We start from the raw sequence: 16962 nt of genomic DNA on the forward strand, positions 1-16962 counted from the left end.
AGTGGAGACGGAGTCATTCTCTTCATGTTTTCTTTAGTTGCTCAACAAGAAGAAGGGGCAAAATCCTCTGGTACAGGCACACTAAGGGCCACGGGGGGCACTGCTTGCAAAGGTGACCTCTTGCAAAGGAAACCCTCACCATGCCAGCTGGCATCAGCCAGTGGGCAGGTGCCATCAGCATTCCATAGCCAAGGTCGTCATCTCTCTCCTAACGGAGACCAGCCCCACACTAGAGCCACTCGTTCTGACTTGAGTTTCTGTGCCTCTGGAGACCCACGCCATGTACGAAGAAAAAGGTGACTTATTCAACAAACATGAATAAAGGCAAACTTTCCCACCTGTGTAATGTTTGGAGACTACAATGATGCTAGTGAAAAAATCTCTCCTTATGTTAATAATTAGCCTTTAGCTAAAAGGTAGGACTCCGATGTGCCGACAGTGCTGGGTGAACATGAAGAAATGGGCTTGAAGAGACGACACATTGAAAAAGTATGTGTGTGTGGAGAACATGCACCTTTTACGTGAAAAATAATTCTTTATGAAGTTGTATTATTTTCAGCATAACAGACAGCTGTGAGCTCTGCCGTGTGGCGAGTGGGATGAAGATACTACCCATGCACTAAAACGTGAGTCAGCTTTGCTCTGCCATGGAAAGCCATGGAATTTCAGAGAGCAAGCAGGTGCAAGAAGAATGCTTGCGGGTACAAAAGAAAGAAGTATCTGTTAACCGCATACGTCATCTGGGTGCCTTATTTAGGTTTATGCAAATGAAATGCTCTAATTACCCTGTAAGAAAAGCAGATAAATGAAAACAGGACAGTATAATTTTCCTGTTTCATTCAACATTGCAAAAACACATTTGGGGGTGTCCACGGTCACCCCCAAAACCGATGGGTACTTACTCCCTCGGACTTTTTGTCTGGGTAAATGCACGTCTCACCCCCAGACGTGAAGTTACAGGAAACCTTGAAGGAGTCTCCAGAGCAACCTTGGTTAGGGTCGATCCAATATTCTCCTGGAGGGAGGAAACAGATATGTCAGAGACAAATCCACGTAGGTGTAAAAGCAAGTGCGTTATATGTCAAATTTTATTAGAGGAACAAGGTAAAATAAATATCCATTGATCTTTTCCCATAGGAATTTCTTTTACGTTTTTGGTCATCTTGGGGTATATGTTTGAGGACTTGAGGAGTGGCCCTTTTGTCTTGCGTGCCTCAAAGCCGTGCGCGCGTGCCCCCAGACCCTCTGCCTGGACACCCTTCTTTATTCCCAGCATGGCCTGCTACTTTTAGGGTTCAGCTCCCATGTCCTCAAATATGAACATTCTATTTATCATGCGTAATGAATTGCATGCACACTGGAATCAGATATACTCAACCTTAAGTCCCTTGAAGTATTATTTACTATGTAAGTCGTCTGAGTACAATAGCCAATATTTTTTCTTGGTTTATTCATCGGTAACAGTGGAGGTGATAGTATCTTCTTAGTCTCAAAGACTACTTCCTCTGAGGGGGATCCTAAGAGGCAGGTTGATTTTATACACAGGGGCGAGCAAAAGTAGGTTTACAGGTGTGATACATGAAGCACAGAGTTCATACTTGTATTATTACTTATCAATATTTATTTGTATTACAACCGTAAGCCAACTTTTGCTGACCTCTGCATTTAAGTGCCGTTTGCTATTAATGTCGTTATATAGATGGTAGCGCACAAGTTTTACCATGTGAATGACCATCACGTTAACTGGGGATGAGGTGAGTAAAGACGGTAAATAGTGGGAGTAACAGAGTTGTTCTTTAAGTAATTGACAATATGGCTTTGGTTACCAAGAATTATTAGGGGACAGAGTTGACGGACACGTGAAGAGGCCTTTGCCTCCCTCCTACCATTTTGCATGCCGCCACTTCAGGGCAAATGCTGATTTCAATTTTGTGCATCCACGGAGTATGAACTTGAACGTTCTAAAAGCTCCCACTGCTTAGCTCTGTACTGGACTCTTGAAACACCAAAGCTGAGCTGTCTTATCTCTGATGACTACTACTGTTCATAAACAGGGAATTGACTCTCAGAGTCAACAAGCTTCCGCTACGTGTCAGGGAACCCCAACGGTATTATTTAACATTTATAATTTTTTGGTTTACACCATTAACAAATTCACATCTGGAACAAACTGAAATTCTCAGGAAAAACATACAATAAAATAAAAATCACCCAAGATTTTACCAACCACAATAACCCCTCTTATTTTCTATTGCTTAGGTTTTTTAGGAATATACAATTTTGAATTACATGTTAAGCATTATTTTTATTTTATTCAGTTAACATTGTATTTAAGTATTCTTTTGAATCACATATTGATAGCTTAGTTACTGAGATACCTTTGTCCAATAGATTCAGTGTTCCATGGATACTGTGTTCAGTTTATCTGCTACTCATCCATGTCCTGCGTGTATGGTTACACCCCCACGCCAGGCCACCACAATCTCTTGCCTGGATGGGTCCAACAGCTTTGTAACCCGCCTCTTTCGTCCAGCTAGTTTCCTTCCCAGTCACTTCAAGTCACTTTCCACTTCGCTCATGTTGTCCAGCCACTGGACCTTCAGTTCCCCCAAGACGCCAAGATCTTGTCTTCTTCGAAGCCTTGCCGATGTCCCCTACCCTCTGCTGGAAAGGCCCTTTTGATTCTTTGCATGACTGGCTACGGCTTTAAGGTTTCAGCTCACAAGTCACCTCCTCCAATGTTAACATTTTTTAGAATTGAAAAGGGAATCACCCCTTAGTATACTATAATAAATACCCAGCTTTTTCACAGGAGGTTATCAACATGTGGGGCTCTCCCATCTCCATAGATAATGGCAGCTCTGGGGCATTGCTCCTTGTTTATCGGGGCATCTCTGTGTAAGAAACAGTGCCTGGCACCACTAAGTAAGTAATAAATAAATACACATAGTAATAATGATCACCCTGAAGAATTAGTGAAGCAGTTACTGTACGGAAGCCACAGGGAACTGTAGCCCACACTGAGCTTTCCCCTTCTGCAAGTTCACGGAATGTTTTCTGGAGTGCTCAGGTTGTAACTAGTCATGCATGGTTTTCACATTTGATTTTCAATGATATAGGACTCCCTTAGCTAGATCAGAAGTCTGAGTCACTCCCCTTACAAATCACTGAAATAATACTGAGCTAAACCTATCCTTTCAAAGAAACATAAATCTGAAGACTTTGGACATCAGCTTGTATGGAGCCATTAGTAACTACCTGTGTTATCATTTTATTTTGTTACATTTATTGGGGCGACACTGGTTAACAGGGTCATAGAGGTCTCAAGTGGACATTCCTGTGATACATCGTCTGCAGGTGTGGTCGTTTCAACAGGCCCCGTTTCAGAGAGCAGGGTTTGACGACATTCTTCCTTTTTGGTGGTTCCTGTGCCTGCATCGGGGGCAGCTTTTCCATCTGAACCGAGTTATTCAGATCTCAGCTGCACATGAGTCGTGTGATCAGCAGTCAAAATGATATTGTCTCAAGAGTAAAAAGAGTGGCAAAGTATTTCCACATCAAGTGGGAGACTTCAAATCGGCCAGAGATCTGCCCCTGGCTAGCTGGGTAATTAACTGTGTGAGTTGAGCCAGCCGGGGACACTTGCACGCGTTTCCTTCTCAGCACAGGATGTTGCGGTTTTGGCAAACACTGGGTACGGAACGTTGTACTTATTATTGTTACAAGCGAACTGTTTACAGTTGTTGGGCTTATTTGTGGGTCAATGCAATAAATTTTTGCTCCAGGCTATCCTAATTCTTAAATATTCTCTTCATTGGATCAAATATGATTCAGTTATGCTACTTAATCATGTTGATTTTGCACATTAATTTAAATTGAGTTAGGATAATAGCATACACATAATTATATAGTATACACCCATATTTGTGCACCCATTAAAACCCATTCTATGATTACAAGGCAAAGTGCATTTGTGTTATCTATAATCATCCAAAAATGATCTTGTCATAATTTAATGAAACCTTATTTAACAGACACGGATTTTTCCAAAGCAGACCGTGCATTACACAGCATAAATGACTTTTCTGTCTACGAGGTTGGAATTAATAAATCGTTGGCGCTCGTTTTATTTGGAGACTATGGTGAGCATCGAGCTAGAATTAATGAGCTGACAATGCACCTCAGTCACCAAGAGGCTCCGCGCGTGGGCTTTGTCACGCCTTATCAACGCACCATCTGGGAAGTCGGGGTGGCTCAGCTGCAGGTCTCTGCACGTCCGGGCGGGGTTGGTCTGAGTGCCCATGGGGAACTTCATGTGCTCGATGTCCTGTTTCAGGGAGTTGAGGGAGCCGAATATTTCCTCCATTCCGTCCGAGTAATCGAGGATATTATCACCTGCGTCTGCTTGCATGCCCTCAGCGTGTCTCCTGGTTTTTTTGGGTGACAGGATTGGCAAAGGCTGGATGACTTCACCAGGGGGGCCCTGTAAGAGAGAGGATGTTCGCATAATTGTTTGCTAAATTAAACGTCCCGCAGACCTTAGTTATTGCTGGCGATGTCATAAGGAACTACAGTTAGTTTGGCTTTTCAGTGCTTTCCCTGTTTTCAATGTCTTTTGTAATGGCTACTATACAATATGTGCTATACACTTTGTGAGCTCTTTTAAGAAGACCTAGTGGAGGTGCAGAGGCAGGCGCACCCTCAGGCGGTTCCTAGACCTTTTGCCGTACGAGTAACGGAGCACAGATCGGTGGGGGCGAAGGTTGGATGCCTTACTTTCTTGTTCATTAGTTAGCCCTCAGCCATCTACAAGCCAAGGAGAGGGGTCTCTCACAGGCCTTTCCCCGGGAGCTCTCGGGAAGACCAGAGCCGGGGACACTCTGACCGAGGACTTGCGGCCTCCAGCTGTGACGCAACAAGTCCCATGTGGAAGCCACCCCATTGGTGGTGGCAGCCCTGGCGCACTAATGCCTGTGTCGTTTGGGGGCAAGCTCAAGACGGGAGGCTGAAGACTCTTCACACGGACCTATCACTTAGCAGTCGTGTGAAGCCGTGTGAGGCCTGGAAGATGTCAGCGTGCGTCAGCGGGGGTCATTGTTACTGCTTCTCTTATCGCCATTATCTGCTGCAGGCAAAAGTGCCGACCACCTGCACCTTTTCCTTTATTTCCAGTGTCAGAGAGATATAAAGGTATCTTTGGGGTATCCGATCAGTTGCTTTCACGAAAATCTGACATAAATGTATACGATTTGCTTAAAAAACTAATAGGAATATGACTATTGTATATAGCTATATAATTAAGGTATCTTTCTATTCAAACAGTGAAACCAATTAAAGATGTCTTGGCATGTCAACCTGAGTACTTAATTAACGTAGTTGCTATTTCCTAGAAAATCAGACTTGGACAGAACGTGCCTGCTCATCCGTCTTATAAATTCCGCGACCTCGACGGCAGCGTCAGGATGCCAACTACCAGAATATCCCTGTGTCCCCAGGCACTTACCGGGGGCCCAGGAGGCCCAGGGAGACCATTGTCACCCTTCTGGCCAGCAGGTCCCTGTGAAAGAGAAAAGGGACAAGATAAACAGAGAACAAGGCATTGCGGCAGGCTGCACTGAACAATGGAAATGCCGAAGGGGAAGGTACTTACCGTGGAGCCTTTGTTACCCTTGGGGCCTTGAGGACCCTAGAAAATGCAAACACAAATTACTGATACAAAGGTAGAGCATTTGTGTACATCTCTTCCGTGTACGTGTAAGTTGACGTTATGAAATTCTCTTTTCTTGTACTTACTGGTAAGCCTGGAGGGCCAGGTGGACCTATGGGGCCGGCAGGCCCTGGGATTCCCTGTAGAGAGAATCATCCCAATTAGAGCGGTTTCCTCAGCGATTCTACTCTCCTGTCTTGCCTGATAGCACACATGGCAAAATTTAGAGAATGCAAAGCTACACAAGAAGAGCTTCAATTCCCCATTGTAAATCTAAGTAGTAACTTTGCAAGATAATCTATTCTTTTTCTACTTTGCTTCAATGTCTGCATATATATTTATATTCCTGCAGCCTTCAGGGGGATGATTTGTATGTGTTGGGGATCAATAAATGTTAGTGCAATTAACTGTTGAACTGTAATTTTTGTCGTTCTGACTTGCCACATTTTTAATTTATTGAGTCTAAGGTGAAATAAATTTCTTTTTGAAAACACCACTGACTCAAGGAGATTAGAATAAAGACACGCTACATCACTTCCTTGGTCAAGTCGCAGGGCACGTGTGCAGGTGCGTGTGCGTAACTGGGAAGGACAGGACAGTGATTTCTAGCTCTGCTCACCCCGTCGCCCTTCACGCCTGGAGATCCTTGGGTTCCTGGGAGACCCCTGTCGCCCTTCTCACCTTGCTCGCCTGGAGGCCCGATCAGGCCAATTAAACCAGGGTGCCCCTTGGGAAGGCGGAGAAAAGAAAGGGTAACGACAGATAAATTACAAGCATAGAGTAAATCAGAGTCACAAAATAATTGCACCTTACATGGGTGAAACAGAAGAGTAGCACATTTACATAAAAACTTGAGCCTTTCCGAACAGGATGCAGGAGTCAGACCCTCTTGGCCCACACCCAACAGGATCCTTCACTGCTTGCGTTTGGCCAGGCCCATGCTCAGGGGTGGGAGTATTATCGAACTAAATGCTTTCCAAAAATAGCATCTTCCCTGTTTCATTTACAGAGAGGCAGCTCCCTCCACTAAAAGGCCAGTAATGACCACCCGGGCTATTGGTGAAATAAACAACTGAAAATGCATTGTTTTAATAAGCATCTTATTTTATGCAAAATAATTTCTATTCTTCAGAGAACCTGCAGTCTTTAAGAGACATTTGGAAACTTAAAAATAACCCAAAAATGTTAATGCCATTCTGACAAAGGTTTGTTTTCTTAATCTTCACCTGTAGACATGCCTAGGGAGCAGAAGGGAGGGAGTGAGAAAGGCAGAGATACATCGACATCAGAGAGAAACATTTATTGGCTGCCTCATGTACATACTCTGACCAGGGGTTGAACCCACAACCTAGGTATGTCCTCTGACAGAGGATCGAACCCGTGATATGGGACAACACTCCAACCAACTGAGCCATGCCAGCCAGAGCAAAGTTTTATTAACTTTAATTATTTGATGCATACATTTTGGGAGATTAAATTACTATTTGAAAGATAGTCTATTTGAAAGTTTTTACTTCCATGGTAAAAAACATTAAAGAAATGGGCATTTTGTTACTCCCTATGTTTATTTTCTGATACTTTATTTTCAGTATAACCATATGCCTCTCCATTTGGTTCCCACTGGGGATACTGAGAAAATGTAACACTGATTTCTGCTACATTTTTCACTCTGACTAGGCATATTTTCTCTTCTCTAACCTCATCAGAGGAGCTAAGGATATGAAAACAGTACTAGCATGAACTTGTTGCTCACCTTCTCACCCTTGGAGCCGGGGTCGCCTTTGAGGCCAGGTAATCCAGGGGGCCCCTGATAACGAGAAATGGTACATGTACACAGAGGAGGTACAGATTAGAGAAGCATGTTACTACAGGGCACGTTTGCTGTTGGTAACTTTGCTAAAGTTAAAAAATAATAATGATCAGCCATTGTTTTTCAGAATTCTAAACAACTTTGTATGTTTAAAACTATGGTTTAAATTGAACCATAATAATAAAATATAATGATGATTTTGTTTAAACAAATATGAAGTCAGAAATAAGGTAAGGATGATTTTAGTGACACTAATTTGAGAAGAAGGGGTTTCCAAACAATATGTATGTTCAATCGAATGTTCTGGTGCTAAATGGAAATTCAAAGGTTGCGATATTTCCAGTAAAATTAAAAAAGGAAAAACTTCAATGTACTTTTAATAGTCAACTGACCTTTGATAACACTTCTCCTGAGTAAACTCCCAGACAGCGCTTTTGGCTGTAATTCCTGAACTGAATCTCTTAATCTAAACGATTTGCAAAATGAAGAGTAAGGTAATGTAACTTTCTTCATACTATAATTATATCTCTAGTTTAATAATTTCACCTTTTTAAAAGTTCAAGGACATGGATGGCATTTATCCATTCATGCTACACAATATACTTATGAAAACTGTGGCATGACTTTAACGACTGACAGGTTCGTCCTTACGCCTACGCAGGGAAATATTTCTATTGATGGCTTTCTAACACACATTTTAACGTAAGAATCTGTGTACTCCAAATGGAGAGCCATGCAAAATGAGACCCTGGTGTGAAATGAGGACAAGTGGAGCTGCACAGGCAGCTGCTCCTGTCAGACGTGTGGACGGACAGACCCTGAAAGACGGTTTGTGGGCACGCGATGAATGGGTCCGACAGAACGCCCCACACGGGGGCCATTACCGCGGCAACAAGCCAGGCCTCGGGAAACAAAGGCAACATAGTCACGTGGTTCCTCTGCGGATTTGAATTAGTTAGCCTGAGCTGAATTATTTTGCTCATGATTATAATAATGACTTTTAACATGGCACTTGGCCAACTGTATTAAGTTTCACAAAGCTGTATCATCACGAGTCTTCACCGCTGGATGTCCTCCTCCAGGACTACCTCCCATGGGTCGTTTTCCCCCCTCCTCCTAGATACTTGGAGTCTTCAGCGTGGAAGAGTACATGAAGTCCCCAGTCCATCACTTTTGTGAATTAAAGTACTAAGATCCATGGATCTGATCCAAGCAGCATGATGTAACAGGAAAATTATGGGGTCAGGGTAGGATAGACTTGAAATAGAAGCCAGCCTCTCTTATTAGTAATTTAAATTAGTTAACCAAAGAGAGCTTTAGTTTTCTCATCTGTAAACCAAGGATCGCGATTCCTATCTTAAAGTGGGGGCTCTGGGAGATGCAGTAGATGGCGCCCCCTTCCATTCTTGCTTCTCAAGTCGACTCCTCAAACTGAATTCCTGAACTTCTGGGGGAAGTAAGAATAGCGTTAGGACAAATTACTGCTGTGTAACATCAGTATTTGGGGCTACTATTAGGTGTACTTCTATTAGTTTCCATCTATGAATGAACTTGAAATTCTATAAGTATTGCCATAACAGAGGAAAATTTCCCGACATCATCTAGTAACAATAGATTGAAATTATTTTCATAGAATGATAGCCTGCACCATTTTCAGTGTGAACACACCTCATAACATTCTTCTAGCAAGGAAAACATTATTAATCCTCAGACCTAAATTTATGTCAATTCAATTTAGATTCTCTTTTGTGTAAAAATAAACAATTGTGTCACTTCATTAAATCTCCACCAAAAAAGGACTACAAAGAAATGACCAAGTTCACTTTCAAATATATTCTACTTGAAAGCCTGGGTTTTCACACCGGACTTTCATGTAGTTCAGCAAACTTCAACCATTGTGCCGCAAGAATTTTTAAAAACATGCAATACCTGACTGATTAGTCAGGGGCACTAACTTCTATTCCTTTAGATTGTTAAATTTTAAAAAAATGACAAAAGCCAACACAAGAATAGTTGTCCAGTGTGAATGAATCAAAATTATACTTTATTTTTGCCAGATTGGCAATAAGTATATATTTTTTGATTTGCTGCAGAATTTCAGTCATTCGTTTATGTGTGCCCTAAAGGAAGGGGGCTGAAAATCGCTGGTCCAGTTTATCAACACCCTGCCGTGGCGGATGTCAAAGTGTGGCCCTCCACCAGTGGCATTAGTGTCGCTGCTCTTGGCTTCACCCAGGACAACTGGGCCTGAAAGTCTGGAGTTCGAGACCAGCCATCTGTGTCAAAGGTCTGATAAACATGGGTCTGGGACTTAGGTCCCAATTCCAGTTACATGAATATGCAAATCACACCAGCCTAAAGGGGCTCATTTATGGTCAAATAAAACCATCACATTTCACCACACTACTGTAATCACTTTAAAATGAAGGAAGTGCACTTTTGCATTTACTTTTTCTGATCTCCTTAGGTGGGCCCGGTAAATCGTTAATTTGGAAGATAACGCTGCCCGATAGCACATTTAAAAATAAATAATATGAATGAGTAATATGAACAGATAATTTCTGTAGGTCTTGTCATGATTAGGATAGATGCCCAAGACTTCCTAGGTTAGAACAAGGTGGCATAAAAAAGCATGAAAAAAGTAATTCTAATACTGCAATTGCATGAAAGATTCAGATACTTGGACCAGGAGCAGAAAGCATGTAAGAATATTGTTAAAATTGACATACATCTGTTAAAAGTAAATTCATTCATTAGATTGAAAATATGAAACTATTTTTTAATATTTTAATACTTTTTTAAAGATTGCATTTATTTACTTTTAGAGAGAGGGGAAGGGAAGGTGGAAAAGAAACATCAGTGTGTGGTTGCCTCTTGTGCGCCCCCTACTGGGGACCTGGCCTGCAACCCAGGCATGTGCCCTGACTAGGAATGGAACCGGCCACTCTTCGGTTTGCAGGCCAGCACTCAATCCACTGAGCCACACTAGCCAGGGAGAAAATACCAAACTATTTAAAGAGACAAGATTTTTTTCTTTCCTCACTTCTCATTTTACATTCCAACTCTTTCGTAAATGCTACACACTTTATAGAAATGTTGCCATGAGTGGGAAACTGATAGGGATGTTGTTTACTCAACATCAGTATTCAAGTGACGGCTTCCTTGAGTCTCAAGTCCACCGCTTATTAGCTGGGTAATCTTGGATCTATTTCTTATTATCTCTGAGCTTTATTTACAAAAGCATTCTAATAAGAATAACCGTGGCAAAGAATTGTGATAATGAAAGAAATAACAGTCCAACAAAAGCATTGCATAAACTGTGAGGTATAATGTAAACATCACTTATTATTCATTTCTGATGAGCGACAGACGGTTATCAGTCAGCTTTCTCATCACATGCTCACAGTACGAGAGAAAATGGCAAAGAAGAAGTATCAGGAATTCTAATTGCTCAGGCTTAATGAGAAATACACTAGACATTATTTGTGTTTCCAATGCATTTTAAATCGTTTCTATAAATATTCCTCATGAAAGAGTTACAGGAAATTATTGTTAATTCCAATAAGCTAATAACCTCTTATGAAGTTACAAACTATATCTAAGGAAGAACTTGCCAAGAAGTAAAATCAGTTTCTTATCGTTTTCCTCAGTTGGAAATAGAAATTGGTAAAGATATGATATTAACAGTAGTTATAAATAACCCCCTGAAACTGGAACATATCAAAAATATTAACTCTGCATAGAAAAATGTTATTCCAAGTGTAAATATTTTCTATTTCCCCTTTAGATAGTGTAAATTGAAAAACTCTAGGGAAATACATAATTCATAAGTAATAAAGTAAAAGGGAAAACAGGGACGATACATTCTTAAGTGTCCGGAATATACAATCAAGCATTTCTCCCTGCAGCATTAGGGTTTACAGAATATTTGCCTTGATATATATCTCAAAACTCTAGTGCATTAAAGTTCCAAGTACCTACACACCCCACACTTTATATCGAATGGATGAAACAAGGCGAAGGGGTGAGCAGAAGAACATACTTGCGTACCTCACGCACACCGACAATAGTGTGTTGGTGGCCGAAGGTTGTAGGGAGTGAGGGCTGGGTGGAGGTGGGCAAAGGCAGGGAGGGAGGGACATCTGTAATAGTGTCAACAATAAAAATAGAGTTTAAAAAATGCAATATTTTGAGATAATATTTAATATGGTGAAAAGCAAAGGTTTTGTTTTTTAAACATGCTTAATCACTATGGAACACTACATATCTCCACCTGTTTACAGATAGTTTGAATGTAGCATTTAAAAAAAAAATCAAACTGTAATTGAGTAGCCTATCCTACCATTTATTCACGCATTTATGGTTTGAAAAATAATGCTATGAGGTCTTTTAGTCATCAGCAGTGGAAAGAAGGGATGTATGATAATACTGGAGAAAGCTTGTCCAAAGATAAACACTGAGCAATTTTTCAGCTACATGGGAACAAATAGAATGAAAAAATATAAAACAAAGCAAAACAAAAGCTTAGACCTAAAACGGAGATGCTCATCTGCCTTCAGAAAATACAACAACTCATCTAAACTTCATAACACGCAGCTTAGGTGCTATTGATGTTCTCGTTTTACAGATGAGGCACCTAAACTTAAAAAACAAACAAACAACACTTTCCTAACGTCATTCAGCAAGTCAGTGGTCGTACTTGCTTTTGAAACCAGGGAGCTTGGCCCTCGAGCTGGTGATGGTAACCAGGAACCATGAATCAAAAATTGCCTATGAAACGAAATCTCCCGTAGCTGAGTTTGGAAGATCATCAAGTTGCCCTGACAGACACCCTGGAGATGATTTCCACACTTGCCCTCACCTCTCGTGGACCAAGTAGTGTTTTCACTGAAATTAGATATCACGGTGAAACTATTAGGGGCCATGAAAAAGCTACAATGTGTACTTAAAACAAGCAGCCAGACAAAGGACCGTCAGCTCTGGTCCTCATTTTACCCGGCCTGAAAGGGTGTGAGTGGTTAAGCCCCTTCCTTGTTCTGTAAACTCACAGCCACCTGAGAGTCAGAAATGGAAACTTCTGCGAGCCGGGTTCAGGTGGGATGTCTGATGGTTTTGTTTTTAATATTAGCCAGAGGAAATCTCCAGCATGATGTTTTTTTTTATTTTATCTGGAAAAAAAGGTCAGAATACTTATTGGAAGATCTGCAATAACAAGAAAAAAATCTCTGGCAAATTTTAGGGTGACATTAAGGCAAAGGACGTTGTTTTTTCAGACTCAGTCTGTGCAGTTAGGAACTTACCATATTTAAGGAGACTATTCCCTAAATAGTACAGAGGTTGGGCCCCGGTTCCTGGGCCTGTGGGGGGTGTGTGCAGACTTAATAATCTGCTTGAAGTCACTCAACACTTGCTAACTTTCATCCAGTTACCAGAATACGTGATCTTTAACTTTTCAGAGAAAGTTAAAAAATAAAAACTGTAACACTTATGAAATATTTGGTATGTTTGAGGAAATTTTTGTGACATTCTTACTAAAGGAATGACCCACATGCCTCCTGAATGATTAAGATGGTATAACCCAGTTTTGAAAGCTTTCTGAGTATGTATATGTCTCTGAGACAATAAACATATTCATGATAAGCAGCGTTCTTGTAAAATTTCAGTGACTGTACGGGAGAACGTGCAGAGAGCTCCCTGGATGTTTTGTTTGCTGTCTGGATTCATCCCTTTGCACATAACTATTTCTGGAAAACGAAGTTCCAATAGTTCTGTAACATTTCAGATACAATAGAATCTGCCACGTAGCAAGCAATCATTTGAAGGCGTGATTGGATTCTTACTTTTTGCCCAGACTTTGTAGTGAGGAGAGCCCGGGCCCCTGTAATAAACTCCGTCTCCGAACCCTAAGCTCTCGTAATGAACTTCATCCAGGAGCACTAAGCTGGTCACCTAAGCGTTCCAGGCATTTGTCAAGCATGCCGTTTGCACAGGGTGTGTTGATAATAACCCAGCTTCGGCGGTGTGATAATTACACCGTTCTTTACCCGCGGGGGTTAATGATTTCTGTTGCAGCCTGCATGACTCACGAAGAGAACAATTTATTGGTGAAAGAATCACCGTGAGGCTGTGCCAACGTTATTCTTTTAAATGAAGTGCCAGGAAACTGAGAGCCGCAGCAAGTGTTTGGGGGAAACTGTGCACATTTGGAAAAGAACTGGCCGGGCCGTGAGTGGCATTTTATTTAAAGTGGAAATAGTTTTTTCATCCAAAGGACGTAACAAAGGAAAGATCTTCTGGTCAAGGGACATATTTTCCAAGTCATCTATCAGCTAGAATGTCTTTCCTCATTTTCGGTCTGAGTAATACACTTCCTTAAATCCTGTGCAAAATATAGACCGATGTATAAGATATGAGTTGAGCTATTCCAGCTTATAAATAATTGTGTGTCTGGAACTCTCCCTTTCCAAACAACAGGAAGGGAGCCACTCACCAAAGGGCCGGGCGGCCCGTCCTGGCCTGCTGCTCCCGGGAGACCTTGCTCTCCCTGTGGAAAACAGACACGATTCACTTATTACAATTTGACAAAAGCAGACCTGTTTCTGTTGGACTTTAATTTGGGAAATACGGATGGGAAAAAAGCAAACACGTTTGTGGAGTCCACCACGCGGAGAACTCCACAAGCACCGCAAGCCACTTGGAGTCTTCTCACTGGGCGCGTACCTGTGGGCACACACACCTGTTTGTGGCTGTGGGTGGACTCAGGCATAGGAACATTTCATCGCTGAGCTCTTAGGGTTTAGTGCTCTGTTCTGCCTTCATGAACTAAAGCTTCCCCAGGACCTTATTAAATACATGGCCTACTTAAATATCTACGATTTTAATTTTTACATAAGGTTTCCTGATTCCCCCAAAACATGCACATCTAATTTATGAAACAGTGCTGACATAAATATTTTCCTTGGTCATTTTTTTTTTTTTTTTAGAAATAAAACATGTTTTCTAAAAACAATGGCGTCTGTAAGCTCAGATGCTCACCACGGGCCCAGGGATGCCCCGCAGACCCTCTGGACCCGGCTTTCCGGCAGGTCCCTGAGGCCCAACGGGGCCGGTTTTCCCAGCAGGACCTTCGGCGCCTGCTTCTCCCTGTTAGAAAACACAATGCGTGCACACGTTACTAATGAGGAAAGACGTCTTACCATTTCACTGAAAGCACTCAGGTAGGCGCTGAGCCCTCTGCGCATGAGCTTTGCATACACAACACCCGTGCAAGCAGCCTTACCTTGGCACCTTTTTCGCCTTGTCGTCCTTCTGCCCCTGCAGCTCCCGGAGGACCCTGTAAACATCAAATATTCAAATTGCCTTCTTGCATTTACAGAGTCGTCTGGGAGACAGGAAACCTGACATTTCCAAGTCGTGTAGCAAAATGATGTAGGAAAAGGAGCATTTATATGACAAAATATTCCAAGTAACAGAGAAAGATTTCGAGTTTGAAATAAGATATTATAATTCCCATTATATTTAAGTTTTGTTCCTGATAATTACAACATGTCCTTGATATTTTCTCTTATGGCATTTCCAAAAAACCTTTCAACCTAACACAAGGAAGACCCTTGCTTTGATAACCCACGACATACATATTCATAATACACCTATTTTAAGACCTGTAAAATTTACAGTTTTGTTATATTTATTTCACTTCCACCAGTTAATTGAATTTTTATTATTACTTAACAAGCATTAAATTCAACTTGATACTGATTTTCTGCACCAGTTCAGACACAAGAACAGAAAGTTTAAAAAAAGACACTTCATGATCTCGAGAAAATTGCATGCCTCTTTCCCCCAGATTCTCTCGTTTTCCATTTGTTTACTTCAATTTTTGCAATGAGTGGTGTTCAAAATCGAGGACTGTGATTGAGGTTGGAGGTTGGGGGAAACAGTGGAGATGGCGTTAGTGGGTGAGAATCAAGTGGGGCCGCGGGGTGACTTTCTCTCTCTCAGATGAGATATTAATATTCTACCAGTGCCTACAGGCTAGTCTTTCATCTGGTCTTTTAAATCCACGTTTCAAATGAGGATCAAGCACTTCATCAAATTTAGAGAGACCTGTGAACTCATTCGTCTCGGAGAGTCAACGAACACGCAGAGAGGGGCAACAGGAGGTCTACGGTTGTGAGCACATGAAACACAGAGTTTATTCTTGTGTCATAATTACCCTTCTTTATTAATTATTGTATTAATTTCCATAGGAACAACTGTAAACCTCCCATGCTGTATATCATTAGCAATTCTTTTCTCAGTATCGGTCTCTGTAACTTTGTATATTATTAGACATTCACTGTGTCTCAACCCAGAGATTAAAAAAGGGTATAACTTCTGTGAGAAGTCTTTCAAGGAAGCAGCAACATCTAAACAATAATATATGCATTAAAACTTAAGCGCATCTTTTAAATTTCATGCCATCTGTTAAGAGGAATTCTCTGTAAAACCATAAGCTTCAAATATTGCCTGGGGTTAAAATGCTGATTCGTAAATTACTTTGGTGGGATGTTTAAAATATGAACCTACGCAAAGTGGATAAAACGACCACAGTGGATACTACTGCAGAAATAGAACTTATATGAGATTCAACTAAATAAGGGGCTTGTCCTTCTTCCACGAAGATTTTCCCTTAAACTGGTGACGTCAGGCCTGAGGGCTTAACCTCAGATGACTGCACCTCCACACCTGAACTTTATAGCACAGAAGCTTGATAAAGATCTGACTTTTTATAAAAGCAAGTTATCAGCTGTCTAAAAATGTACCAAAAATATTGCTCTGACTGAAAGGGAGAAAAGAAAACTGGAGTTTGAAGAACCATGAGAATTTAAACATAAGACCACTACAGCACAGCCACAAGATTGGGATTCAGATGCAGGCTTTCTCTGTCCCGCAAGGGCTTCCTCCCTCTGTGATGCCCAATGCCGGTTACAGTAGAAATACATGCTAAGTGGCTATTCTCTCTTATCTTATTTTATTCCATTTCCGTTTATTCCTAATACTTTTTCCAGATGGTGCACACTTTTCAAGAGAAACTAGAATGCAAATAGATATCACTCTTTTTATAGGAAAATAGGTAGTCTCCTTTTGGGGGAAAAAAAACTAATAATGCCAAAGGGCAAATTTGTAGTCATTTATTTCTCATATATCTGTACAGAAGGACAAGGACTTAATGTAATGAACTTCTGGCTGTCCTTTCTTGAAGTAAAGAGTGTTCTGATTGAAAAATTCCTCCTAAAACATGAGCCTCAGTTAATTCTCCATAGCAGTCACTGTTATGTGGAATTTTCCTCACCATGAGAAATCTATTTTAAATAAAATATACAGCCCAGTCCTATCCCTACTATTCACACTTTACAATATTATTCTTGAATTAACCCATTCCTCCATTCATGAAACAAATATT

General features: G+C 41.2%; 1 protein-coding gene across 3 annotated transcripts in view; it reads right to left on the reverse strand.

Annotated features, from left to right (window-relative positions):
- COL11A1 (collagen type XI alpha 1 chain) overlaps positions 1-16962 on the reverse strand; it is a 160618-nt gene that overhangs the window by 4589 nt on the left and 139067 nt on the right. For all 3 annotated transcript variants that reach the window (XM_024570077.3, XM_024570075.3, XM_024570076.3), the window contains 10 exons: positions 14797-14850; positions 14553-14660; positions 14008-14061; positions 7461-7514; positions 6327-6434; positions 5794-5847; positions 5651-5686; positions 5504-5557; positions 4234-4483; positions 903-1015 (listed from right to left, as the gene is read on the reverse strand). In XM_024570077.3, coding sequence (XP_024425845.2) covers positions 903-1015; positions 4234-4483; positions 5504-5557; positions 5651-5686; positions 5794-5847; positions 6327-6434; positions 7461-7514; positions 14008-14061; positions 14553-14660; positions 14797-14850 — 885 coding nt within the window. The remainder of the gene's footprint in view (positions 1-902; positions 1016-4233; positions 4484-5503; positions 5558-5650; positions 5687-5793; positions 5848-6326; positions 6435-7460; positions 7515-14007; positions 14062-14552; positions 14661-14796; positions 14851-16962) is intronic.

Source organism: Desmodus rotundus, chromosome 12 (assembly GCF_022682495.2).
Source record: "Desmodus rotundus isolate HL8 chromosome 12, HLdesRot8A.1, whole genome shotgun sequence".
Classification (NCBI taxonomy): Eukaryota; Metazoa; Chordata; class Mammalia; order Chiroptera; family Phyllostomidae; genus Desmodus; species Desmodus rotundus.